This window comes from Balaenoptera physalus (assembly GCF_965194825.1).
Source record: "Balaenoptera physalus genome assembly, chromosome: 6".
Lineage (NCBI taxonomy): Eukaryota > Metazoa > Chordata > Mammalia > Artiodactyla > Balaenopteridae > Balaenoptera > Balaenoptera physalus.
Genome location: NC_138885.1, coordinates 81,731,943 through 81,759,022, shown reverse-complemented (window position 1 = coordinate 81,759,022; position 27,080 = coordinate 81,731,943). Strand labels below are relative to the sequence as shown.

General features: G+C 34.8%; 1 protein-coding gene and 1 long non-coding RNA gene across 10 annotated transcripts in view; one reads left to right on the top strand and one right to left on the bottom strand.

The window, feature by feature from the left end:
• LOC309663463 overlaps positions 1-27,080 on the top strand; it is a 320,115-nt gene that overhangs the window by 25,930 nt on the left and 267,105 nt on the right. The gene's annotated exons all lie outside the window — the stretch shown is intronic.
• Positions 1-27,080, bottom strand: part of PMS1 (PMS1 homolog 1, mismatch repair system component) — a 92,570-nt gene that overhangs the window by 60,367 nt on the left and 5,123 nt on the right. For 8 of the 9 annotated variants that reach the window (XR_014265179.1, XM_082467013.1, XM_082467018.1 and 5 more), the window contains 4 exons: positions 26,591-26,742; positions 23,763-23,945; positions 14,449-14,551; positions 7,011-7,174 (listed from right to left, as the gene is read on the bottom strand). Coding sequence is in view for 7 of the 9 variants with exons in the window: in XM_082467013.1 (XP_082323139.1) it covers positions 7,011-7,174; positions 14,449-14,551; positions 23,763-23,945; positions 26,591-26,722 (582 nt within the window). In the remaining 2 variants the exon portion in view is untranslated. Of the gene's footprint in view, positions 1-7,010; positions 7,175-14,448; positions 14,552-20,338; positions 20,359-23,762; positions 23,946-26,590; positions 26,743-27,080 lie in introns of those variants that run through there. The other variant, XM_082467020.1, reaches the window with a different exon arrangement.

Genomic DNA, 27,080 nt, shown 5'->3' with positions numbered 1-27,080 from the left:
GACACTAGGGACACATCGGTGAAAAAACAGTCAAAAATGCTTCCCCTCATGGAAATTATATTCCAGAGGAGGAGAGAGAGACAATAAATTAAGATAAGTACAATATACAGTGTATTCGATTTTGAGAAGTTTTAAGAAGCAGCAGCAGGAAAACATGTGTGGGGTGGGAGAAATGGTTATAATTTTAGGGTGGCTAAAGAAAGCTTCATTGAGAAGTTTTAAGAACTAAAAGATGAGGATTGAGCCAGATATACAGAAGAATGTTCTAAGCAAAGGAACTACAAATACAAAGGTTCTGAATTGGAAGTATGACTAGTAGATTCCAGGAAAAAACAAGGTGGCCAGTTAGCTGAAGCCAAGAAAAGAAAAAAATGAGATCAAACATAATCGTGGGTCAGATCATCTATAACAGAGGTCAGCAAACTATAGCCCAAGGACTGAATCCAACCCACTGCCTGCTTTTTAAAGTAAAGTTTTAATACCTACGGCTGCTTTCATGCTACAACAGCAGAGCTGAACAGTTGTAAGAGAGACTGTATGAGTTAGAAAACCCAAAATATTTACACTATGGCTCTTTACAAAAAAGGTTTACTAACCTTTATGTAGAACTCACAGGCCATTTATAAAGACTTTGAGATGGAAACTCACTGAAGAGGAGTTGCATGACCTGAATTACATTTTTACAGGTCACTCTAGCTGTTGGGCTGGGAATAGACTAAAGAGAGCAAGGTAGGAAGTGGGGAGATCCAATTAGAGCACTGTTACAAAAATCCAGGTGAGAGATGATGGTGGCTTGGACGACAGTGGTAGTCAGACATGGTGAAAAGTAGTTAGATTTTAGATATATTTTGAAGGTAGACCAACAGAATTTACTCTTTTATCAGATTAAAGTGTGAGAGAATCAGTAGTCAAGGATAACCCTAAGGCTTCTGGTGTGCCAACAGGAGAAACAGAATTCTCACATACTGATGCGGAAGGATGTGGAAAGAGCAATTCTGAGAGACAAGGTAGGGAGCTTACTTTTGGTCATGTTAAATGTGAGGAGCTTATTACTAAACATCCAAAGAGAGATTTGGGGTGGTAGTTAGATCTATGAGTTTGGAGTTCAGAAGACAGCTATAGAATGGAGATAAAAATTGAGGAGTCATCAGTGTATAAATGATATTTAAAGGCATAAGACTGAATAAGCACATCAAGAAAATATATATGAGAATATATATGAGAATAAATTATATATATACACACACACACACACACACACACACATATGAGGATAAATTCCAGAATTGAGCCATAGGACACTAAATGTTTACAAGTTAGGATATGAGGTGGAACTAGAAGACTGATAACAAATGGTAGAAAGATCGGAAAAAAACCAAGTATGTGTGTTGCCCTAGAAGACAGGTGAAAACGTGTTTCAAGGATGCAGAGATCAACTGTGGCAAATGTTAAGTAAGATAAGATCTGAGAAGTGACCACTGGATTTAGAAATTTGAAAGTCAATGGTGACCTTGGTAAGAGTTGTGGACTGGCAGAAAGAGAAAGTCTGACTAGAGTGGGTTCAAGAGAGAATGGGGGGAAAGTAATTGGAGACAATGAATACAGACAAGTATTTTAAGAAGTTTTGCCCAAGTGAAGGAATTGGCCTTGCCTAGAAACATGACATATACATCTATAGTAACAGAAGGGAAGGCTGAATGTATGGGCACAATTGCAGACAGGGGGGTAGTTTGTAAAAGTTCTCTCTTGATTGCCTCAATTTTCTCAGTGAACTAGGATGTAAGATCAGGTTATGTCCTAGTTCCCTGTGCTACTCTTGTGAAGACAGGGAAGAAGAACTTGACTGTCTGAGAAGAGAACACATGAAATAGCCCTTTGGGACTTCCACTCAATGTGTGGATCATGGACCAGCAGCAACTGCACCACCTGGAGACTTGTTGGAAATGTAGAATCTCAGGCCCTCCCTGACCTTCTAAATCAGGATCTGCACTTTTAACAAGATCCCCAGGTGATCTGTATGCACATTAAAGTTTGTTTAAAGCACTGATATAGGAGACCAGGAGAGAAAATGGGCTAGAGAAACACAGTATGACTACCAGGCAGTACAAAGATTAGTGATCATGAATTTAAAGTGGTACTAGTAATTTTGATTTGCATTTCCCTAATAATTGGCAATGTTGAGCATGTTTTCATGTGCTTTTTTGGTCATCTGTATGTTTTCTTTGGAGAAATATCTATTTAGATCTTCTGCCCATTTTTTGATTGGGTGGTTTGGGTTTTTTTTGATATTGAGCTGTATGAGCTTTCTGTATATTTTGGAGATTAATCCCTTGTTGGTCACATCATTTGTAAATATTTTCTCCCATTCTGTAGGTTGTCTTTTTGTTTTGCTTATGGTTTCCTTTGTTGTGCAAAAGCTTTTAATTATGTCCCATTTGTGGTATATATATACAATGGAATATTACTTGGCCATAAAAAAGAATAAAATAATGGCATTTGTAGCAACGTGGATGGATCTAGAGATTATCGTACCATTAAGTGAAGTAAGCCAGACAGAGAAAGACAAATATCATGCAATATCATTTATATATGGAATCAAAAAAAAAGATACAAATGACCTTATATACAGAACAGAAATAGACCCCACAGACATAGAAAACAAACTTTTGGTTACCAAAGGAGGAAGTGGGGGAAGAGGAATAAATTAGGAGTTTGGGATTAACATATATACACTACTATATATAAAAGAGATAACCAACAAGGACTTACTGTATACCACAGGGAACTAGACTCAATATTTTGTTTTTTTTGTTTTAATTTATTTTATTGAAGTACAGTTGATTTACAATGCTGTGTTAATTTCTGCTGTACAACAAAGTGATTCAGTTATATATATATATATATATATATATATATTCTTTTCCATTATGGTTTACTACAGGATACTGAACACAGTTCCCTGTGCTATACAGTAAGACCTTGCTGTTTATCCATTCTATACATAATAATTTGCATCTGCACATCCCAGACTTCCAATCCCTCCCTCCCCCACCCCGTCTCCCTAGGCAACTACAAGTTTGTTCTCTGTATCTGTGAGTTTGTTTCTGTTTCGTAGATAAGTTCATTTGTGTCATATTTTAGATTCTACATATAAGTTATATTATGCGGTATTTGCCTTACTCTTTCTGACTTACTTCACTTAGTATGATAATCTCTATGGCATTATTTCATTCTTTTTTATGGTTGTATACTCAAAATTTTGTAATGCTAAGTGAGCATTAAGAGGAATACAGATATAAGCAAGATGCAGCCCTTCCTTCCACAAGAGGCTGTTGGGACGGGGAGAGAGAATGCAAATCATTTCCAACAAAGCAAAAGTGACATAATAGGAATATGCAGAAAATGCTATGGAAAAAGCTACATAATAACTAAGTCTTGCTGGCGGATAGGGGAAGACTTCAAAGACTTTTTTAACAGTGTGAGCAAACATCAAAATTAGAAATCAACTAAACTAAAATTTGACTTACATATGTCCCTCATCTTTTCTATATAATATTTCACAGAAGTTAGGTGAAAAGTAAAAGAAGTTAATATAACAAAGAAGAAAAATGAGAACAATTTAAAAAAATTATCATTAATTTGCAAATAAAAACAAATAAACAAACAACCACTCATGATTGATAATGAGCCCCAAGCTAACCTTAAAGTATATCTGAAGGAACATCCACCTTCACTAATTAAAAAAGAAATAAAAACAAACCACCCAAACTTTCAAGGTTAGAACTGGAAGAATATATTCTTCAGAAGGAAGGGGCATTTGAACCATAGTCCTGGACTGGAATTTCTCTTTGATTATACTGCCTCCACAACACTGGCTGGGATGGACTGGGGGAGGGGTGACCGTTTAATACTGGTCCAGTTATGGGCAAAGGACTTTTCCTTGATTCCTCACAGCACAGGTGAAACAAAACTGAGACATTCAAAAATACATGAGTAAAAGGCTAAAAGATGCAAAGTAGAATGAAATGAACAAAGGGAATACCATGAATGTAGGGGATACAGATTATAAACTACCACTTATTTATCTTTAGTTTATAATCTAATAAATGTGTCCCTTCTTTCTCATTCTTGGTCATCATTCTTCCAGACTTCAAAAATAAATAAATTGATCCCAATAAGCCTTAACGTTCATGTCACATGGAGGTGGGATAGGTAGAAAGCCATTCCTTAAATTACTTCTCTCTCTCTTTTGTAAGAGACAGATCAGACCTTCTTATGTCAATAATATCCAATTCAGCTTTTGCAATACCAGCAGGACTCTAATTATCAAGACAGGATTAAATTCAAAACAATTTTTAAAAATACAAATGATATTTTAAGCAAAGGAAAATCACGAAAATCAACAAGTATGAAAGTATCCCTTATCTGAAATCACATATTTACCATTATGTTCTAAACTAGTGGTCTATAAAATTACTCATGTACATATGAAAGAGCTAATACTACTAAGTGGGTTTCAGATATCACCACATTGAGAAACACTTCTAATTCTGGGAAACAGCTACTTTATAAATGAAAATATATGTAGCAGGACCTCACAGGGATTCAGTTACAAAACAAAGGTTGAAGACTGTAGTGCTCATCTAAGAAATGGCTCTAGCATTTCTCCAAACAAAATCTACTTTAAATAAAGTCACTGAATCCACTTGTAAATTATTTCTCTTTGGCTGTCTCATTATTCAATATGCTTTCAAGGAACATGGTGATGAAAGAAGAAAAATACCTCTTTCTAACATAACCATACTGGCAAGAACATCAACATTATCAGTATTCAAAGAATGTCTTGGCAGGTTAAACCTTCATAAAAAGAAGGAACACTATCTAATCCAAGATGTCAAAATAGCAATAGTACTTCTCATATTATGTGCAATATGATTGTTTGTTTCTAATGTAGAAAAAAATTTCAAAAAAAGAAGAGACAACAATATTGCCATGTTTAAATTTTAAGCTAAGGCAAAAAAATTCTTCAGAAAAGCACATAAAGAATGACAAACATAAGCATGTTTATAAGAGCAGAGCAGGACTCAATGTTCAAAGAGATTTATGATAATGTATCAATGCTATTTTAGGATGTTTAACAATATAACATTTGAGGCACAACAGCACTATTAATAAATAGAACAGTGAAAAAATAATTTATACTAAAAGAAAAAAGCTTGAAAATATAATTGAGTCCATGATTTCCTTGTGTAATAATAGCTAATACTTAATTTTACTATAAGACTTTTGATAATCTTACATTACTTGCATGGTATAACACTCTCCAGGATTTGAACTGCATCTGAAATTACTGAAGGCCACCAAGAGACCTGTGTTTGCTCCGTATAAGTTCAGATACGGTGTCTTCCAAAAATTATAAAACACAGTGTATTAAAAAATACTACTTTCCATTTTCAAAAGAAAATGCCTATACTGATGATCTTACACAGGTTGGGATAATAATATAAACTTATTCAAAGCTTAGAAGATATATATTTGACTTTAAATACACATCTCCATTACACAGGGTGATAATATTCTTCTGTTTTCTATTAAAACTTTTCTCTTTGGTTGTAGTCACTTTTCTTTTATAAAAATGTAGCTCCTGTCTTCATGTTTTACCTTTTTCCATTTGTTTTCCCTTCCTGATCACTGTTTCTTCTGCCCTTGATATCTTCTTAACTTGGTTAATTCAACTTTTAATGACTAAATGTCCTTTGGATCAAGAGGTCATCGGGTTATTTATATTAACAGGATGAGTCTCTATCTAACAACATCCTGAGGAATCCTAGCATGATAGAGCTGGAGGGGATCTCAAGGTATCATTTGGTTGAGCTCTATGCTAGCAGGAACAGGTGGCTGACTATTCTTAATGTTTTTCTTTATTTTTTTAAGATGACCAAAGATTTTGATCATAAATATTCCACCATAATTTGGTTTAATATGGAATCTTCTTAATAACAAGTAAAAAGACATGGAGTGGAAAGAAAACTGGATGAAAAAGGGTTCTGACCTCAGTAGTATTACTTACTGTAAAATAGAAAACAATTCCTTAGATCATTCTGAGCTTCAAGTTCCCCATACAAATAGATAAGGCTGTCTAACTCACAAGGTCATTGTAAGTGCTCTGAAACCTGGAAAAGAACTACACAAATGTAATGTAGTATTAAAATGGGAAGACAAAACAGTAGAGTGTGAAGAACCTATACTCTGTAGGCAGGTAAAGTTTTGAACCCCATCTCAACAATTTACCAGCTGTGCAACACTGAGCAGAGTATCAAACCTCTCTTGAGTTCAGAGGACAACTGCAAACTGATATAATGTCTACCTCATTTGGCTGTTGGTGTGGATTATAGGAGTTTCACGCACCTAGTATAGGCCCTGGCATTGTGTACACCCTTAATAAATGTTAACTCTCTACTCCCCATCAGGTTTCCAAACTTCTGCTGTGTGGTTCTACTCTCCTTACATTAAATATTTTGAAGTGCAGAAGATATGTAAAACTTTCCCCTAAGATTCATCAAGCAACAAGAGGAATTCCTTATCAGCCCTGCTTTGAAAAATGGAAAGAAATGAGGTAGAGTTTCCTTTAAAAACTTAACAAAAATCTCTTCCAAAGAAGAAACAGTTTAGAATAGAAGGTGGAAAATGTTACTAAATTGTGAACTCTTTAAAGGAAAAGAACAAGTCTTACTCATCTTCATATTTAGGAAGCAAACATTTCTTGGATGGAAAAGTCTCTTGGTAGAATCACCTATCTTAGAAATTAAGAAATAAAAGGTTCAATCAGATTTCATATAGATATGAAGTAACAAAGTAAAGATGCTCTTTAAACAATAAAGAAAAAGCGAAACAAGTGACAAATTTTGAAAGAAGACTCTTTACATATCTAACTGATTTAGATAAAATACATTGTCCCTTTATTATATCATATACCAAAAAAATCCTGTAGAAAGTACAATAATGCTTACCTTGTTATGTACAAAAACAATCCTTACATCAGGTTTAAGTATACCATAGTTTATGAGGAGATCTTGGATCTTTTTTATTTCCTCTTTACATTTTTTAGCAGTTGAGTAAAATTGCTTTCTTACGGGTAGATTCTTAAACAATCGTAAAGCAGTTACAGTTGTACCTGTTGGCAGATAAGAAGAAAGCATATTTAGATGTGGAAGGAACCTCACAGATCTTCAAATCCACATACAATCAGTAATTAATCCCTTTTATCACTGAAGGCCAGTCCTCTTCAAACTCTGGGAACACAAAGAAGGCTCAACCTTGCAAGCTATTCTGATTCCTTGCTAGGCTCTCCTATTTGTAACAGGTCTGACCTGCTAAGTATGATCTCTTCTATGTGATCTAAACAAGAATAATGTTATTTCTACCACTGCAGAGAAACATGGGCTTACTAGAATGTACAGTATCTTAAGAAATCTGCTGATATTCAAACTACCTGGTGATGATGCTTATTCTGCACTTTAAAATATATAGGTGGTATAAGGCTAACAGCATACGTGATAACCTTAATTATTCAATTAAATTTCTTACCTGATGCTCAACATCGTTAATTATCAGAGAAATGTAAATCAAAGCTACAGTGAGGTATCACCTCACATTGGTCAGAATGGCCATCATTAAAAACTCTACAAATAATAAATACTAGAGAGGGTATGGAGAAAAAAGAACCCTCTTACACTGTTGGTGGGAATGTAAATTGGTACAGCCACTATGGAAAACAGTATGGAGGTTCCTTAAAAAAAAGTTACCATATGATCCGGCAATCCCACTCCTGGACATATATCTAGAGAAAATTCTAATTCAGAAAGAAACACGCACCCCAATGTTCACAGCAGCACTACTGACAACAGCCAAAACATGGAAGCAGTCTAAATGTCCATCGACACATGAATGGATAAAGAAGATGTGGTATACGTATACAGCAGACTATTACTCAGCCATAAAATAGAAAGAAATAATGCCATTTGCAGCAACATGGACAGACCTAGAGATTATCACACGAAGTGAAAAAAGTCAAACAGAGAAAGTCAAATACCGTATGATATCACTTATACGTGGAATTTAAAATATGATATAAATGAACTTATTTACGAAACAGAAACAGACTCATAGACATAGAAAACAAGTTTATGGTTACCAAAGGAGAAAGGGCAGGAGGGAGGGATAAATTAGGAGTTTGGAATTAGCAGATACAAACTACTATATATAAAACATGTAAACAACAAGGTCCTACTGTATAGCACAGGGAACTACATTCAATATCTTATAATAACCTATAATGGAAAAAATATGAAAAATAATATATATGTAAAACTGAATCACTTTGCTGTACACCAGAAACTAACACAACATTGTAAATCAACTATACTTCAAGTAAAAATAAATTCTTCTCTGAAATAATATCTAATTGCCTGGTTTAATTTACCTCACCTCCTGAACAACAACAAATATACAAAACACAGGATAATCTAACAAAAGGTTTTTTTTAACTTTGAACTTATTTAACTAAAAAGTTGAGGGGTGGGATCAAGATAGCAGAGAAAGAGGATACAGAGCTCACTTCCCCCCTCTAACACATCAAAAATGCATCTACTTGTAGAGCAATTCTTACTGAAAACAAACTGGAGACTGGCATTAAGACTCTTACACAACCAAAGGTGTAAGAAAGATGCACATGAAATCGAGCAGGAGGGGAAGAGAAGCAAGTCTGTGTAATCCCCCTTCTCTTCTTGGAGGGGGCACAGAAACGGAGGGAGTACACAGGCTCAGAGATCCTCCCTGAGGAGTGAGTGGTTTGAACCACTTATTGGGTGCCCCATCCCTGGGGTCCAACACCAGGAAGATGAGTCGCTTTAGGTGGTTTGAAAACCAGCAGGATTGACAGTGGGGCTATAAGAAACCTAGACTCCACTCATGAAGGGCACGCACATGCTTGCTTACTCCTGAAATAAGGCAGAGGAAGCAGATTAAAACTGCCCAGGTCTCTGGCCTGTTTCCCACTACCACCCCAGCACACACCTCGGACAAGCTGAGCATCCACTCTGGCCTGGGCAGACCATCTTTTCCTCTAAATTCTTTAACAGTAGTTTCAAAAGTTCTTGTCTCTAATTCAAACATCTGCGAGTTTGCTTATATCACCTATTTTTTCTCTTGACTGTGAACCCCACTTTCCTTTCTTCATGTCTCTCAATACTTTTATTTTCATCAGACATAATATATAAAAGAATAGATATTGAAATAGATATTTCCCCCCAGTGAAGGTACTTCATCTTTTCATCAAACAGCTAGAGTGAAAAATAGATCTCTTCAATATATAATTAGAGGAGTTCATCTGGGTTGGAGCTGAGTTGCCCCTTTATTTAGTTCCAGTTTACTTCTGGTTTCAAATGTCTTGAGGATGGAATCAGGTCTCTCTCTGCCTCTAGCAAGGCTTTGGGATCTAAGTACTGTAAGACTTTAAGATATTTCTCTCTCTAGCTCAGTCCCAACTTTCTTCATCACTGCTTACTCAGCAAAAGTCCTGATGAGATTTGGCTTCTTGGGTGAACTAGCTCTGTTTTTGAGGATCCTATCCTCCAATCTGTCATGTCAGCTCACATGTGGTTAATAAAGTTCAACTGGTTTCTCCTAGGGCCATAAAAGATCCCTTGTCTATAGCAGGCTTGCTCCTTTGCATGCCTGTGCCTCCAGGCTCAGTTAATGCTCTCAGGGATACAAGTAGCCACCAGTCTCTTTGTGCCTAGGTGCACCTAGGAAGGGTCATCTTCCTCTTGAACTTGGTTCATTTAATTTCTTTGTGACACAGTTCTCCAATGAGTTTTTAAAAATACAAGTTTTTAAATTATGTGTTTTCCCCCCTCATTGTTACACAGAGAGCAATGGTCTCCTGAAATCTTCTAGAGCCATCATTCTTCTCTTATTGAAAGGTTATGCTCCCACCCCTCCTTACTACCATCTTCAAACTCAAATGTTATCTTTTCTGAAAAATTCGCTCACCTCCCTCTAGGCAGCTGGTGGCTTCTTTTTACTGTCATTGCCTGTTTACTCATCTGTGTTTTCCACTAGTCTGTGAATTCCTTTCACTCACCTGTGTTCTCCACTAGCCTGTGCAAATATAATGACATATACTGTAGCTGTGGACAGATGGTGGGAAGGAAGGTAGGCAGAAATCAGTAGGGCAAAATATGTGTTTATGAAAAGATGTATGTTGGCTTTTAAATATATGTCTGCATCAAAGACCACACTGTACCTAATCCATATATTAATTGATAAATTATTTCTTCAACAGCTAAAACTATTTTCTCTGAACAAACTGAGAATTACCAGTAAGCCAAGAATTATATATATGTTCAAATAAAACTTAATGATGGAAAACTTTGCTGATTCCAAATGAAATGTATATCCTTAAAAAAAGTACCAAGTAATACTGGCCAATAGGGAGGAGGCCCTAGTATACTATCATATTTTACAAGAGAACTGCTCAGCTCTCTAACTTTAGCACATTCTATAAACACCAGAATTAAACTGCAGTCTGTAATATGCTCCCTGTTATATTTTTACATGACCCTATGTTATGCCATTTATAAAAGCAGCTATTTATATTCCTAATGTAAAGAGGTATGGTTGCTTGACTATATCAGAGTTTTCTTAAACTATTTAATGAATAAAGTTCCATTCTCAACATGAAAAAAAAATCCTTCAACACATGCACAATCACACACAGCAGGGATTTACAAAGAACATGATGCTTTACTCTAATAACAGAGTAGGGAAAGGATATACCCTGATCACAGTACTTTAAATATACTACTTTTGATATCTGAGAAATTCCTAAGGCAGAAGTACTAGGAGGTGTTAAAAGAATTTGTCCAGGAGGGTAAATCAATTTAGAAAGCTTAATGCTGATTATCTAGGGTAAAGAGAATAGAAGCGATGACAGAAAATGGATATGGCCAAAACAAATAATTTAGTCAGAGTTCTTGGTAAAAGAATTTAAAAGCTAGAAGCTTATTTTTACATTTCTTGTTAATTTTAAAAACGGCTTAGAACTGAACGGAAGGGTAATTTAAAATGACATTCTATTAAACACATAAATCATTTTAAATGATTAAATTAATCCATAAAACAAATACCTACATCTGGAAAAACCAGAACTGGAATCTCTAGCAAAACTATTCTTAAACATTTTAAAACATGTTTTAAAGGGGTAATGAATTTTCCAATGCCTAAGAAAGATTTTGTTGTAAGCTGTCCCTGCACCTAGTTAGGCTATCTACAGGTGTCATCATCCTATCAGATGATATGAGGAGTAACTGTTAAGCAAGTATATTCACACCACAGCAGAAATCAATCTACAAGAACCCTAAATGCACAGGTATTAATTAGGATGGTTGTACTGTAGTTTTATCTTACACAGAAAATATTTAAATGACAGGTGGTGAAATGTGAGTCTGTGATTCAGTCACTCAAAAACTATCAGCACTAAGGCAATATAAATGTAAAAGACTTTTGAAAGTGCTTGTGGATTTTTATATGTCTACATAGAGCAATAAGAAACTAAGAGTTTGACTTTTTGTTGTTTTCCTAGGCAACCGGCTGTAATTGGGGAAAAAAAGTGAGTTATGAAAGGCAGTAACTGGTTTCGCAAATGTTGACCTTCTAAGTGGGTAGTTTCTTAAGATAAAAGGAATATGCTAAAGAAAATAAGGTTCATTTACTGACTGTAGAAATTTCTAAATATGCTTATGTGGTCTCACTAAAGTAGAGAAGACTCACGTCAGCAAGAAAAAAAAATCAATAAGCGAATGGGCAAAGATCAGAAGGATTCCACATTTAAGGATTGTTATTCATAGTTCCCATGGAGATGAATACAGAAAAGCATGAGAAGTGTGAGTGATGCAGAGCCACTGGCCATCCAGATTAGACTGGCTACTACCAAGATAAAAATAAATACAATTAAGTTTTATATGATGACTAGATTACTTCAAAGTACTCCATAGGCTAGCCACTCAAATATCTCCTAATGGTTTCTTAATCTAAACTCCCAAGAACTGGGGTCAGAGCATTTCTGAATAGGGACAATATTAAAAAATGTCTTCTCCTTGTCTTTATCTTCAGTACATAAAAAAGAAAAAGAATCACAATCTATTACTTTTAATTAAAACATGTACAATATAATACATCAAATTAAATCACTATTAGACTTGAGCTCATTTTTATTAACTGAATAAATGAGAAAAAAGTGTGTTTTCTGGGCTTCCCTGGTGGCGCAGTGGTTGAGAATCTGCCTGCCAATGCAGGGCACACGGGTTCGAGCCCTGGTCTGGGAAGATCCCACATGCCGCGGAGCAACTAGGCCCGTGAGCCACAATTACTGAGCCTGCGTGTCTGGAGCCTGTGCTCCGCAAGAAGAGAGGCCGCGATAGTGAGAGGCCCATGCACCGCGATGAGGAGTGGCCCCCGCTTGCCGCAACTAGAGAAAGCCCTCGCACAGAAACGAAGACCCAACACAGCCATAAATAAATAAATTAAATTAAATAAATTTTAAAAAAATTTAAAAAAAAAAAGTGTGTTTTCTTAAGAGTTCCTATTAACTCTTTATGTAGATGCAAAAATAATTCTTAATGGGCAAAAGTAATCAGTAACTAATTTGAGGATTTATAAAATAAGAGAAAGAATGAGAAAATTTGGTATCAGTATTAAGATACAAGAAAATGAATTTCAATGAAGACAAACAGAAGTCATTTGAAAAAAAATAAATCCAATAATTTAACATGAAAACTGGAGGGAAGAAATCACAGAAAAAAATATAGTGCTTTGACAGGGAGATCAGCTCGGTGCTTTGTGACCACCTAGAGGGGTGGGATAGGGAGGGTGGGAGGGAGACGCAAGAGGGAGGGGATATGGGGATATAAGTATATGTATAGCTGATTCACTTTCTTATACAGCAGAAACTAACACAACAATGTAAAGCAATTATACTCCAATAAAGATGTTTAAATATATATATATATATATATATATATATATATATATAGTGCTTTGATAAATTACAATGAGGAACCCAAAAATTTTAACTGAACTTACAACAAAATTGGAAGGACAAATAACAAAAACAAACCCCCAACAACAACAGAAGTCCCTTTTCAGATCTAACAATTCTTTTGCACATCACTCTAAACAGGGCACATCTTTAATATTCTCTCAAATTTACAGATCCCATTACCAGAAGTTAGTAGCATGAAAAAGATTAGAGGAAATATGTGAAACTCAAGCCTGAAGAGATTTTTTTTCTTTAGAAGTAAATAAGAAGTAGAGGAACTTAAAAATAATAAGATGTCAATTAAAACGTACTAAAATTACATAAGTGTATAAAACACTAGAGAACTAAATTACAGGACCTCCCTGGCAGTCCCGTGGTTAAGACTCTGCGCTTCCAATGCAGGGGGTGTAGGTTCAATCCATGGTTGGGGAACTAAGATCCCACAGGCCGTGTGGCGTGTGTAGCCAAAAAAATTAATAAATAAATACAAATTTTTAAAAAGTTAAAAAAAATGTAAAAAAAAAGAACTAAATTACAAATAGAATATTATACTTATATATGATATAATTTATAATATATTTATTTGCTTCAAATAATATAGAAAGGAAGGAAGTGGCCGAGAGTATTAGATGAAACATTAGCAATGAGTTGATAACTACTGAAACTGAGTGATGGGTACTCCATTCCAGGGGTCCTCAACTCCCAGGCCGTGGACCACTACCAGTCCATGGCCTATGAGGAACCAGGCCGCACTGCAGGAAGTGAGTGGCGGGCGAGCGAGCAAAGTGTCATCTGCCGCTCCCCATTGCTCGCGTTCACCACCACCCCCACCCCTGTCTGTGAAAAAACTGTCTTCCACAAAACCGGTCCCTGGTGCCAAAAACGTTGGGGACTGCTGCTCTATTCTATCTACTTGTACATATGTTTGAAGTTTTCCATAAACAGGTATATTTTAAATTAATTATTTAATCATAATATCTTGATAGGACGGTTTATTATCATGATTACTAAATCAATAATGTTTTAGGCATTTAAAGAAAATATTATTCTTCATATATAAAAAAGACACTAGTGATCCAGCAATAGTAAAACAACTGCTCTTAAGAGTTTTACAGAATAACTAACCCATATTGTTGCTCAAAGTCTTTCACACAGTTCCTCCTGAGGACAACTCTACGTATTTAAAAGATTAGCAGGTAAAGTAAGGCTGAATGTTCACTTGGAAGTTAACCAGCCTTTATCAGAAACAAACCCAAAGCAATACATTTGAATTTAAGGAGTAAACAATTTTTTAAAAACAAACAATTAAGACAGAAAAGGCAAAGAATGCTACAAAGCTTCTCTCTTACCTTGACCAAGATGTGATGGTTTTTGAGAAATTATGTGGCCACTGCCATCTAAAACATACTGGGTGCTAAAATTATCAGCAGCTGTCCTTGTTGTAATTAAAACCTGGAATAAGAAAAACTCTAATAAAATTATGATTTTAGTTATTGCAGTGGGCTTATTATAAAATTAGATTTAAAATAATAATTACACATTTCCTTGATTGACAGAAGTTTTACTTAATAAGGTCTTACAACCATTTCTCTTGAAATATTCCTTAGAGTTACATTAATAAGCAATAGGCTAGCTTACGTTTTCTATGTTGCAAATTACCGATTTTTATTTCAAATATTTTACTTTAATTAAAACACACACAAATCAGTATACATGAAATGGCTATTTGTATTGTATGTATTAAGTGACTTACATCTGTAAAATCAAATCAACTGCATTAGGGAAGCTTGCTTTTTAACAGACAATTTCCATAAATTTGTTGGCAAAGTGAAAAATCCTTTTGTAAAGTGATCATTCCCTCCTTCCTTTATATTCTGATAAAACTGCACTTCTCTATTTCAAGTTAATGGTTCAAAAGAATAAAAATAAATAAATTATACATATATGTATATTTATGGGCAGTTTTTTCTTAAACCCAAGCTTAGAACTCATTGTTTTAAATGTAAAATTTTTATTAATTAAAAAAACTAGCATTAAAACATGTAAGAAAGGATTCCATTCAGCATGAAAATATTTCCTAAGATGTTATAGTCATAGAAATATAAATTTTATGAATGTCTGAACTCTTCTGAGCCATCCTCACCCTCAGCTTTCTATTTACCTACTTTGTGAGATTACTAGAAGAGTACATGCTATAACAGTAGTAAAACATTCCATTATCAGAAAATACCATAGGTGGGGAGTGGGAATGCTGGCAAAAAAAACGCAGGGTGGATTCAGAAAAGGGTAGCCTCCTCACATTTCTAGTGAGTAATGTTGATCCAAAAGTGGGAGCAATCTTTCAGCCATCCATGAACTCAGCAGAGCTATCTTAAAATAAATCTATATAATTTAGAAAGAAGCCACAAATATACAGCTCCACTGTTGGAACTCATCCAGGTCCAGTTGGGTCTACATTTGATGGTTCTGTCACCAAGTCCTAACCATGCCCTGATTTCTGGTAGACCAGATGGCTCTGTGGAACATGTGGGTACCATGAAGGGAAAACCAGAGTCACCACAAAAAAAATTTGGTTTCTCTAGCTTACAGTACTAGTAGAGTCTATTAGGTTCTGTCTAAGGGTGAGGTCCATAAAATCCTTATTAGAGGCTCATTGCTGCAGGCTGCTATTTCTGTCAAAACTGTTCCCTCAAAGATTTGTACCTGAAACAAAGTTGTGAGCCTCTGTATACACTTAAGTGATTATTCTACTTCTTCTAAAAATATATTCCATGGCTCAAAAGTTGTATTTTAAAAGTTTTCCTGATAACCAATCTCAACCTTCCCACGTACATCCCAACTCTATTGTGTCCAACAGTGATTTCCCCTAGTAGTTTGTTTAAAACAAAGAAGACAGAAATTGCTAGAGATTTTCTTTCCTGTTTCTAATTTAATTACTCTATGATTGTCCCTTTAAAAACAATTGTACATTAAACCAACCACTTCTCCAAAATGCCAAGGTCAACTGAATTCTATTTCTATTCTCCAAAGAGCTAGCCACCTGACCTAAAGCTGGTGTCACTGAGCAAAGGCAGCCCTGAAACTCTGAGTTCTAGTATTAACTCTGCCAGTGGCTTGCTAGATGGTCCTGAATAAATGATTACACTATCATTTTAAGAGGACGGTGATGATAAGATGAAGATGATGCTAATACTTTATAAGGTTACATGGGTCTTTGTGTTAACTACTTAAGAGCATTTTACAGATATTAACGTGTTCATCCTTTAAACACATTAGTGAATAATAAATATACTCCAGCCAAGATGAATAAACTGAAGTGCTAAAAAACAAAATAGGACCTTAGTGGTCATAATGTAACATTTATGTTATAGTAAAAAAAAGAGAACACAATATTGTTTTCCAATGTCAAAATTTAAAAAACTAGAATGTTTAGGGTACTATGAAATTTATTTAGATAGGAAATCCTTTGCAATTCACTTCAAAAGACAGTGAAGGATAACACGCCTAAGCACGTTTCACAAATTCATGAAATACAGTGTGTTCCTCAAAGGAAGGAATTGTATTTCAAGAGTTCATTTCATCATATGACCCTGTGTCCTGGGCAGGAAACCTTTTTTTGGACGAGGCACAGGTTCAGAATGTGTTAGCTGTGAAGCAGCTAACACATTCCAATCTGTAGTAACTCCACCATCAGGAGCATCTCCAATATTACAAATTATTACTGGTGCTTCCTACTAGAGACATTGAGGAACTGTGGCAGTGAATGAATCTAGTGGTGTCAAGAAAAGAAATAAATAAATTTATTTTAAAGAATTTTAAAATGAGAGGTTTATTTTAAAAGAAGTTTTAGAAGTCCTTAGAGGTTATATTAGTTATCAGTTATTAAAAACTGACTGTCTGGTCCAGTTACTGAGTTTCAAGAAATTACAGTACTATTACAAAGTTGAAATTACATAAAAGCATTTAAAATTTAGATAAGCACAATTTTTCTCAATGTTTTAGAAAGAAAGCAAATTGAAAAGCTTAGGATGTATCCTAGCAATTCATGAGAAAAAAATATCCTCTCTTGACAAAAATTCAATGAAGATAATCATATTAAAGTTTTGTGGGGTTTTTTGTTTTGTTTTTGCTGACTTTTGGACAAATACTTTGGCACAAAAACACGAATCTGAAAACTAAGGTAAATGGTCCTCAGGATTCAGCTAAAATATGGACTGTGTATGTATCACTGAAATGTCTTTTTCTTTCTCTGTGTGAGTATGCCTGCCTGCCTGTGCATAACTGTATACTATGATTTCAGAGCCTTCCTCCAGATAGTCCACTGAGGGGGACTAGCAACAGGGAGATCTTGGCCCTGGCTTTTCTCCTTTCAGCAGAGTTTTATTATTTGTGAGAAGGCTGCATTTATTTAGGAAGCAGGATATACCAAGTGTTTCAAAAATCCTGTGCCTATTCTAATTAAAGTCCTACCACAATGGCTCTAAAGGACACAGCAGGTATCCTACACTGTGGAACAGGAAGCAGGAAACAGCGGAATGAAGCTAGAGGCTTCCCTCTACTACTCTTTTACAGCTATGTGGAACCACAGATAAGGGCATCCCAACTCCCATCTTCAAAACAGAATGACTTAGCTTCTCATTCTGCCCCCCTTAAGCCATGGAGGTTTAATGTAACATAAAACAAAAACAAATCCATACATCCCTTATCATCTCATCACAAAATGTATAATGAACTTGATAGATCAAAATAACACACAGCACATTATAACCACTTTAAAAAATTTGGATGAATGAATCAATAAACATGAGTTTTATGTAAGAGGATGGCTGGCAACTCCTCTAATTCTTTCCAGGGAAAAAACAAGAGGAAAAAAGTGAACTTAAGCTACAGAATAAAGACCATTGGTGAGAATTAGAAGGAATTTACCTAGGAATGGCGGTTAAATTTTAGAAAGGATTTCCTGAAAATGTTGAGGAGTCTGCATAAACTTTGAAAGTTAAGGTAAAATACTGCTTACCAACAAGAGAATGAGCAAGCCTGATGACGCCATCACCTTACGTGATACAGACGCATGCTACTTTTCACATTCAAGTCCAGAATAAAAATAACTTTCATCTGCATGGCACATGACCATATTCTAGATACTTTTAATACATATTATTTCATTTAACTCTCAAATCATTATCTGCACTTTATAGATTAAAAAAAAAATTGGCTCTCGGAAAAGTCAACCTGTATTATGCCTTTGGCCAACTCTCTTATTTAAACTCTTGGAAATGATAATTAGGCTTCTGAATCTTCGTCCAGAGTGTGTTCTAATTTGAAGAAAACAAAACATATCAAAACTGTTCTGTATTCCTCTGAAAACTGAGATGTAATTTAGCCTCCATTTAAAATCTATTTCAAAAAACTTATGAGTTTCTCATATATTTCCTTGGAGAAAAACAGATCATTTTTAACATAATGTATACAAAATATCAGCCTAAAAGGAAATAAAATCTTTTATTGTGTGTTTTATTATGTAACAGGAAGAATATATACAGAGTCTTCTTAAAAAATTTTATGAACAGGTCAAAACAGGATTTTCACTATCTCTAGCTCATTCTAGTCAGTATACTTAGTAATTAGTATCAGGAATTTAACACTGAAGACTGACAAATATCCCAAAATTATTGCTCCACAAACAACAATAAATTTCAAGAGAAGTTATGCTTGATGATACAATTTTTAAAAAACCGTATCAATTTGTTTCAGTCACTGACTCCTTCATCACAGATTACGGAAGCAGTAATTCCAGTTTTAAATACCAATAGATCACTCTGTAGATATAAATTTTTTTTTTACTCTTTTGGACTGTTTTAAGATTGGAAGTCATTTTATAATTGACAAATTAGGAAAACTGCCCATTCTTTTAAAATGTATAAATAAAAAAACAGAATTAGATGTATTTTAAATTTCTTCAGCCAATTTTGCTGAAAGTCTACTTAATTTTTTCTTTTTATAACTAAAATGATTAACATCTTTAAAATAATCTAACAATAAGTAATTTCAACAGTTGTGGATGATGGCTGTTTAATAGTGTGACAAAACTATATCCCAATTGCATATTATCAGTCTACCGAGTCTGAGATGATTTACATCTGTATGACTTTAAAATTATCTACGTCAGTTAGTCTGGCAGATAAAATGACCAAATCACTAATTTTTATTATGTAACTGCAATCTCTATCCAAAGATTTTTGAAATAAGTTGGAGCCTTTAAAATAAACATGCAACTTCTATACCTGAGACTTCAATTATTTCTGAATGATAAAGAATATTGTTTAAAAAGTGAATTTTTTCCCCAAAGAAGCACTCATTAATTTGCCTTGCTGAATAACAATTTTTAATTTTTAAATGTAATTGACCTTAAAAACCAGGTATTACTTTCTGTGTTCCTGAAATACTATTCAGAACCCTCCCATATAATTTTCAACTTGACTACTCCTTGATAACCTCTCTATTGAGCACTGTGGGCCTGAGTATATTTATTAGTATTATTTATTTAATATTACCTCATATTATTTTAATATGAGGTATTTTTAAACTTATAAATACCTTTATAACCATGCTAGTAAGAAAGCAGCATGACCTACTGTAGAAAACTCATTACTGAGAGGCATGAAATTGTAAATGAATTTTTGGCTTTGCCATGGATATATTATGTGTCTCTAAACAGGTCACAATTTTCATATTCCATTTACTTCACTGTGCACAGTTCCTCTGAAGTAAACTACTTAGCACAGAACCCTGCATACAGTAGATACTGAAATATTAGCCGACTGATTATTAGACTGTGTTTTGAAGTTGGGGTGAGAAAACCTGGCATTTGGCTTCACAAGACCTCGTTTTCCTTATCAGTAACATAAGGAGACTAAACCATAAAAGACTGAGATGGAGACCAGCACTGGGGAGTGCTCCAGAGATGATCACTTGTGGGGGCAGGGCAGAAAGAGAAGTGAGGCTGTGCCACAGTCACAAGGCCTTGGCAGACCCCAGGGGGGCACTCTGGAGCAGAAACAGCATGGCAGAGGTGCTTCTGAATTAGAATAAGGCCCTTACAACCCCGCATCAACTAGTCATTGGATGCAGGTTGCCCTGTATGAGGTGGGTAAGGGTCCACTACTAATACAAGAGTCCCCTTTATAAGAAACAATCAAATCTAAATCATCAAAAACTCTGTGACAAAATAGTACTTACTGTAAGATTCCATTCAGATCAAGTTCAAGTACAGGTATGACTAATCTATGTTGATAGAGATCAGAATAGCCATTACCTTTGAGGTGTACTAAATGGGAGGGGACATGAGAGAAAACTTCAGGGATGCTGATAATGGTCTAAATCTTGATCTGAAGTATACATACATAAATATTCACACACACACACACACACACACACACACACACACACACACACACTTATCTATGTGTGATTTTCCCAAAGACTTACAAGAAAAGAGAGTCCATAAAATACTGGAATATTTTCTAAGATAAACACTTGACATCGCAATATGTAAACTGAACATAATTTTTTTTAAAGCTTATAGATTTCTATTATTGTGATACTTTGACAATTTTTTTATTCCTTTTGTGATTCTGATGAACAAAATTACTTTAAATATTTACACTTAAGGCATTCAAATGCCTCAAAAATAAAACAAGGCAAAATGATAAACCTGGATATCAAGTGGGCTTAAGTAATCAAATAAAAAAACAAGATAGAGAGTATCACTGGATAAGGACTTGCAAAACTGCCATCTAAAATCAGAACTACAGTGAAAATTTGGAGAAATCATGGCTGATGTACAATGTATTTTGAAAGACTAAGTATAGTACTGCCACCTAGCAGACAAAGTTGATAATGACCAACTTCAGTTCTGAAAGGTTATTATATACATCTTATAGAAAATACAGAAAAGCTGAACAATATATTATTCAACAATACTTGCCAAAATAAAGCTTAACAACGATCTGCCAAATTTGGACGACAGCTAAAAAAGCGAATACTTTTATTCTCAAACAAATTATATGATTTCTAAAATAGCCACTGAGAACTCCAACAGTAGTACTAGCACTGGGAGCTTCAAAGCTTCCATGGTACAAATCCCACCCCATTTTAAAAACAGACTCTTTGTACAAGATTCTAGGGCTATAGGTTCCCATATACAGTCTCTGGGGATAAAAATGGGCAATGGCCAGTTGTACCCTCTAGTTGCTCTTCCCTAAAATCTATTTGGAAACTCAGTGAACTCTAAATAAAGCAAGAGCTGAGAAAGATAGAGAAAGCACACGGTGTGCTAGATTTTGGATAGAGATTTTAAGCAGAATGCACTTAACGAATGACAAGGTCTTTCCTTCTTTAGTGATGTCTGAACATCTGGATTCTAACAAGCAAGGGCCCTTAGTCCTCTGTGCTAGAACAGCAAAACCTCCCACTTTAACCCCCACCTCCTCCCCAACCCACAATTTTTCTTTCTTACATAGGCACCAGCTTACAGAGCCCCGAAGTCAAAGAGTAAGTGAATACCTAGCTGGGACCCTTTCCACAGAAAACAGAAAACCTACACTTTGCCAGCATTCTAAAGGCAGAAGGGCCAAGGGAAGACCAAAATAAGCCTGGAGAATATATCATTGCTGGGGAGACTAGGCTACTAAATAAAGAAATAGCAACAATATCTCATGTCCTTGCCACTTTTCTGGGACAATAAGTATAAAGTCCTATCATTTTACTGCACCTGCGCACGCTCACCCAAACAGGGTCTGCCAGCCTAAGCACAAAAGAAAGGATACACAGTCACTGGGCAAACTTAGGTAGCTAAAGAGACCCTCACAATTACCATGTCACTCACTGGCACACAGATACTATCACACTATAAAACAGAGCCTAACACACACAGAATAACAGTACAGCACAAAGAAACTAGTGATCAAACATAACTGAGATACATGGAAATGAAGAGATCAAGGTTCTAGATGGGCTTTGCCACAGACTAGTTATGTAACCTAGGGCAGAGGCAGTGACGTATAACTGGTACTATGCAATGGAGTGGATCAGGCACTGAACTTAAGGGTTCATAGAAATTGAAAACATCTAGCAGTCAGGAGAGCAAAGTTCTAGCTAGGGTTTAGCTCAAGTCAATGCACATCTCTAGAGCACAATCTAGTTATCTGTATTGACTAGAGTAGTATTTCCAGAGTGCATTCCACAGCACAACAGAATAACAGTGATATGTGTCTCAATAAAAGAGTTTCATAGTCAAGTAAGTGCAGGAAATGTCTGTACTATACACCACCAACCTCAGAGATTCACAATGCACTTTAGTACAGTAAAGGCTCTGAGAAGTGCTTATAGTTAAGATACCTGTTTAATTGTAATACTTTCCCAAGTCAGTGGATCACTAAACCATTTTTTCCTCTTATAAATGTTACCACTGAAAAACACTCTTTGCCATTCCTCAAAAAATTAAACAGAATTATAGTAGTCCCCTTTATCTGCAGGAGACATGTTTCAAGACCCCCAATGGATGCCTGAAACTGCAGATAGTATCAAACCCTGTATATACTATGCTTTTTCCTATGTATACACACCTAAGACAAAGTTCAATTTATAAATTAGGCACAGTAAGAGAATACCTGAATTGCTGGCATCACTGCTCTTGCACTTTGGGGCCATTATTAAGTAAAATAAGGGTTCCTTTGAACACAAGCACTATGATACCTTGACAGATCTGATAACCCAGATGGCTAGAAAGTGACTAACAGGCTGGTAGTGTATAAAACGTGGATATGCAAGACAAAGGGATGATACACGTCCCAGGCAGGACAGAGCAGAACTGCACAAAATTTCATCATGCTTCTCAGAACGGTGCACAATGTAAAATTTATGAATTATTTGTGGAATTTTTCCACTTAATATTTTCCGACAGTGGTTGACTGTGGTAACTGAAACCATGGAAAGCAAAACCATGGATAAGAGGGGACTACTGGACCATTTGATCCAGTGATTCCACTTCTGGGTATATACCCAAAAAAGTGAAAGCAAGGACTCAAACAGACATCTGTACACCAATATTCATAGCAGCATTATTCACAAGAGCCAAATAGTGGAAACAACCCAAATGTCCATTGACAGATGAATGGATACAACAGAGTATCATTCAGTCTTAAGAAGAATGAAATTCTGATACATGTTACAACATGTATGAGTCTTAAAAACATTATGCTGAGTGAAATAAGCCAGACACAAAACGACAAATAGTGTATGATTTCAATTATAAGACGTACCTAGAACAGTCAAATTCATAGAGACAGAAAGTAGAATACTGGTTACCAGTGGACGGGGGAAAGGAGAATAGAGGTTTATTGTTTAATGGGCATAGTTTCAGTTTGGGATGATGAAAAAGTTCTGGAGATGGATGGTGGTGATGCCTACACAACAATGTCAATGTATTTAATACCATTGAATTGTACACTTAGAAATGACTAAAATAGTAAATTTTATACAATAAAATGTATATTTTACGCAATAAAAAAAAACTCTTTGCCAAATTCTGGGTGAGTTGTCTCTTAATTCTAATATTGTGTTATTATGAAACCACTAAAATAGTCAATACAAATTACCTCACCTCAGCTACACAACAAATTGACCCCAAGGCTTCTCCACGAAAACCGTAAGTTGTCAAATTTTCAAGATCTTCATGGCTACTTATTTTTGAGGTATAGTACTTCATTGCCATCACAGGTGCATCATCAGCCTTGATACCCTCACCATTGTCTCGCACCTCAATCTTATCAAATCCATAGTTCTCCTATGAAAGTTAAACAGTACTTTTAGCATATAAGGACATTAAACTATTATCACATTTACAAACAGAACGTAACACAAGTGAAATGGTTTTGTCAGTTATCTATCTTTTATGGAAACTTAACATTAAAGAAGTAAGAGTTTAAATTCTTAACTCTACCCATTCCTAGTTATGGTACTAAGGGCAAGTCCCTTGTTTTCCTTGGACTCAGATTCAACTGTAAAATAAGGAGATCAGTATGATCTTCAAGGTTCCCTAGAATTGTTTCAGTATGATAGGTATTTATGTTTAAATTTATGTTTGAACTTGCCCAGAAATATTCTTCTAAGTTATATACACCTTTGTATATATAATCTCTCATATAAAACAGAATACCATCACCATCAAAAACACCAGCTGGTTCTACCCACCGAGAGTCTAGCAATCATCATTATTCAATCTGATTTTTAATACTTTGTCCCTGAGCTACTTATTGCTTTCATAAATAAATAAAAATCTGCTACATTATAACTTTCTAAATTTCTTTCTGCAAATAGTCACCTAACAGACTGCTGAGAAAATATAGCTAACTGGCAATCTCAGAGAGTTTTTAATTTGAAAATGGAGGGAAAAAAACAAATCATAGCTTAATATTGGTAATTTAATACTAAAAATATGTATACATGACAAATACAAAGCCTAAATTCCTAAAGTGATCACACTTTCTATGAATACCATATTCTAAATTTGGTAGCAAGCTTCTATCGTAAGCTTTACTTCACAAAGTTTATGTGTATGGCCTTAAATGCATGTTATAAAGGGAAAAAAAAATCTTCCTACAATTCTAATGACTCTGCTATTTAAAAATAATACTTTTTAATAACCTAAAATTATATAATACTGTGTCATTACTTTTCAGATCAATTAGAAATAAAAGGTGTTGGGGGGAGACACCTAAGATTTAGTTTCTTATCTCTCCCTCCATCTAAAAATTATCTTTCTGGGAATAGCTTGTCTGCTTCATTTTATAGAAAAATAATTAACTATAGAAATGCAAATCTTTCAATATAAATAAGAACTCCAGGCGCCTGAGTAAAATAACACAAAGATCTGTTTAAATGTTTAAAATAATATCTACATGTTTAATTTACTAATTACGAAAACATTCCTAGTCAGAACAGTTATTACTGTATGAAACTATAATGAAACAGATCTTATTATGTAAAGCAACAGACTTGTTTATTCTAAAATTCTACAAAGCAGGAACTCGCAAACGTCAAGAGACTTAAATATGCAGCAGGATAAAAATGTGTACTTCAATTTACTTTTTAAAGAGGACTTCTGTTGGCTCTGTAAAACTATTTCTAAAAACTATGTTTTTCTTCCAAGAACTTTGAGAACAAGACATATGTTTGCCTGCCTAAGATTCTTAAGTTAAATTTGTCAGATATAATTATATAATCCTATTTAACTATTATCAACTGTATTCTAATCAGACTGAACTGACTACATAAAATGTCTAAGAAAAAGAAAATGTCTTTCAGTTTAATTTAATTTTTTCATGTTTATAAAGCTTTTACTCTATTATTTAAAACCTAAGTAGCGGTTTGATACACTATAGAACAGCGGTTCTCAGCATCAACTAGAAACTTGTTAGAAACACAAAGTTGGGGCCCTACTTAGAATCTGAAATTCTGCGGCCCAATAACTGTTTTAACAGACTCCCTAAAATTACTGATGTACCCAAATGTTATGAAAACCACTGGCATAGAGGAAAGATCCTGAATGAGTTTTAGAGTCATAAAGACCTGGATTGCAATCTCAGCTCCAGTACTTACTACTTACATGACTTTGGGAAAGTTCTCAGAACCTCAATTATTTATAAAATGAGTATAGCGGTAGCTAATTCATAGAGTTTTTACAAGGAGCAAATGGGTAACATATATATAATATATGCATATGTATATGAAAAGGGAAGGTCTCTCTCCTACAAAGATATTCGTATCAGTAGTCTTTCTAATGCCATAATACCAGAAATAATATGAGTATCTGATAATTTGGAGATTACAAAAAATGTATTCTTACATTCACTCAAATTTATTTATCATTTATGTACCAGATACTGGAGAGGGATAGAGGACACAAAAAAATATAGACCTTACCTCCATGAGCTAGTAACTTATAACAGGGTAAGTAGACCTGAAGACTAATTGTAATACATCATAATAAGAGTCATAAGTCATTATTAACTCAAATGATTTAATATGTAGCACTTAAATTTAAAAATGTGAAAACTATGAAGCAACAAGGGACACAGTTCTGAAATAAGATTAGGTAGAAAAAACAAAATTCAAATGAGAATATATAAAACAAGTAAACACAAATAACCAAGGATAAGTATTAGTAGAAAATACAAACTAAATTCATGTTTTATGTGATAGAGTCCTTTAGAATAAGCTTTCCTTTATAATTTCCTTTAATGTTACTGTAACACTGATCTAAACTAAAACTTATTTTTAAGAATTTACTCTTAAACAAGACAAAGGGTTCAATGTCCTAAGAATAATTTACTGGTATATAAAGAAAACAGGTAATAATTCTAAGGAGAAAACATCTGTCCAACCCTTTTTTGCTTTAAAGATACTTGGCAGCATCTCAGGGACACTCACCAGTTTAACATCTATGCTTGTGGCACCAGCATCCAAGGAGTTTTCAATGAGCTCTTTTACGACACTGACCACTGAAGTGATTATTTGAGAACTTGAAAGGAGGCGAACTGTTGCTGCCGGCAGCTGTTTCATTCTAGCTTTTAGCAGAGTAGCTAGAAAATAAAATATAAGTTGTAAAAATAAAAATTGTTAAACATTCCTAACAGAAGTGATAGCAACAACAGCAGCAATAACAGCAACGCGTATTTATTGAGCCTCACTGTATGTCAGGCTCTGCTGTTAAGCACATACAGTATTAAATCATTTATTGCTTACAAATACCCTTTAAAATAGATGCCATTATCATCTCCATATTATAAGACTAAGGCACAGAGAAATTTGTTGGTAAATCACACTATGTTACTAATTGAAGAATGATAAGAATAATTGTGCAATAAGTGTAATATATGATGTGTCTGGCTAGGAATCACCAGATGGTGCTGTCAACTGA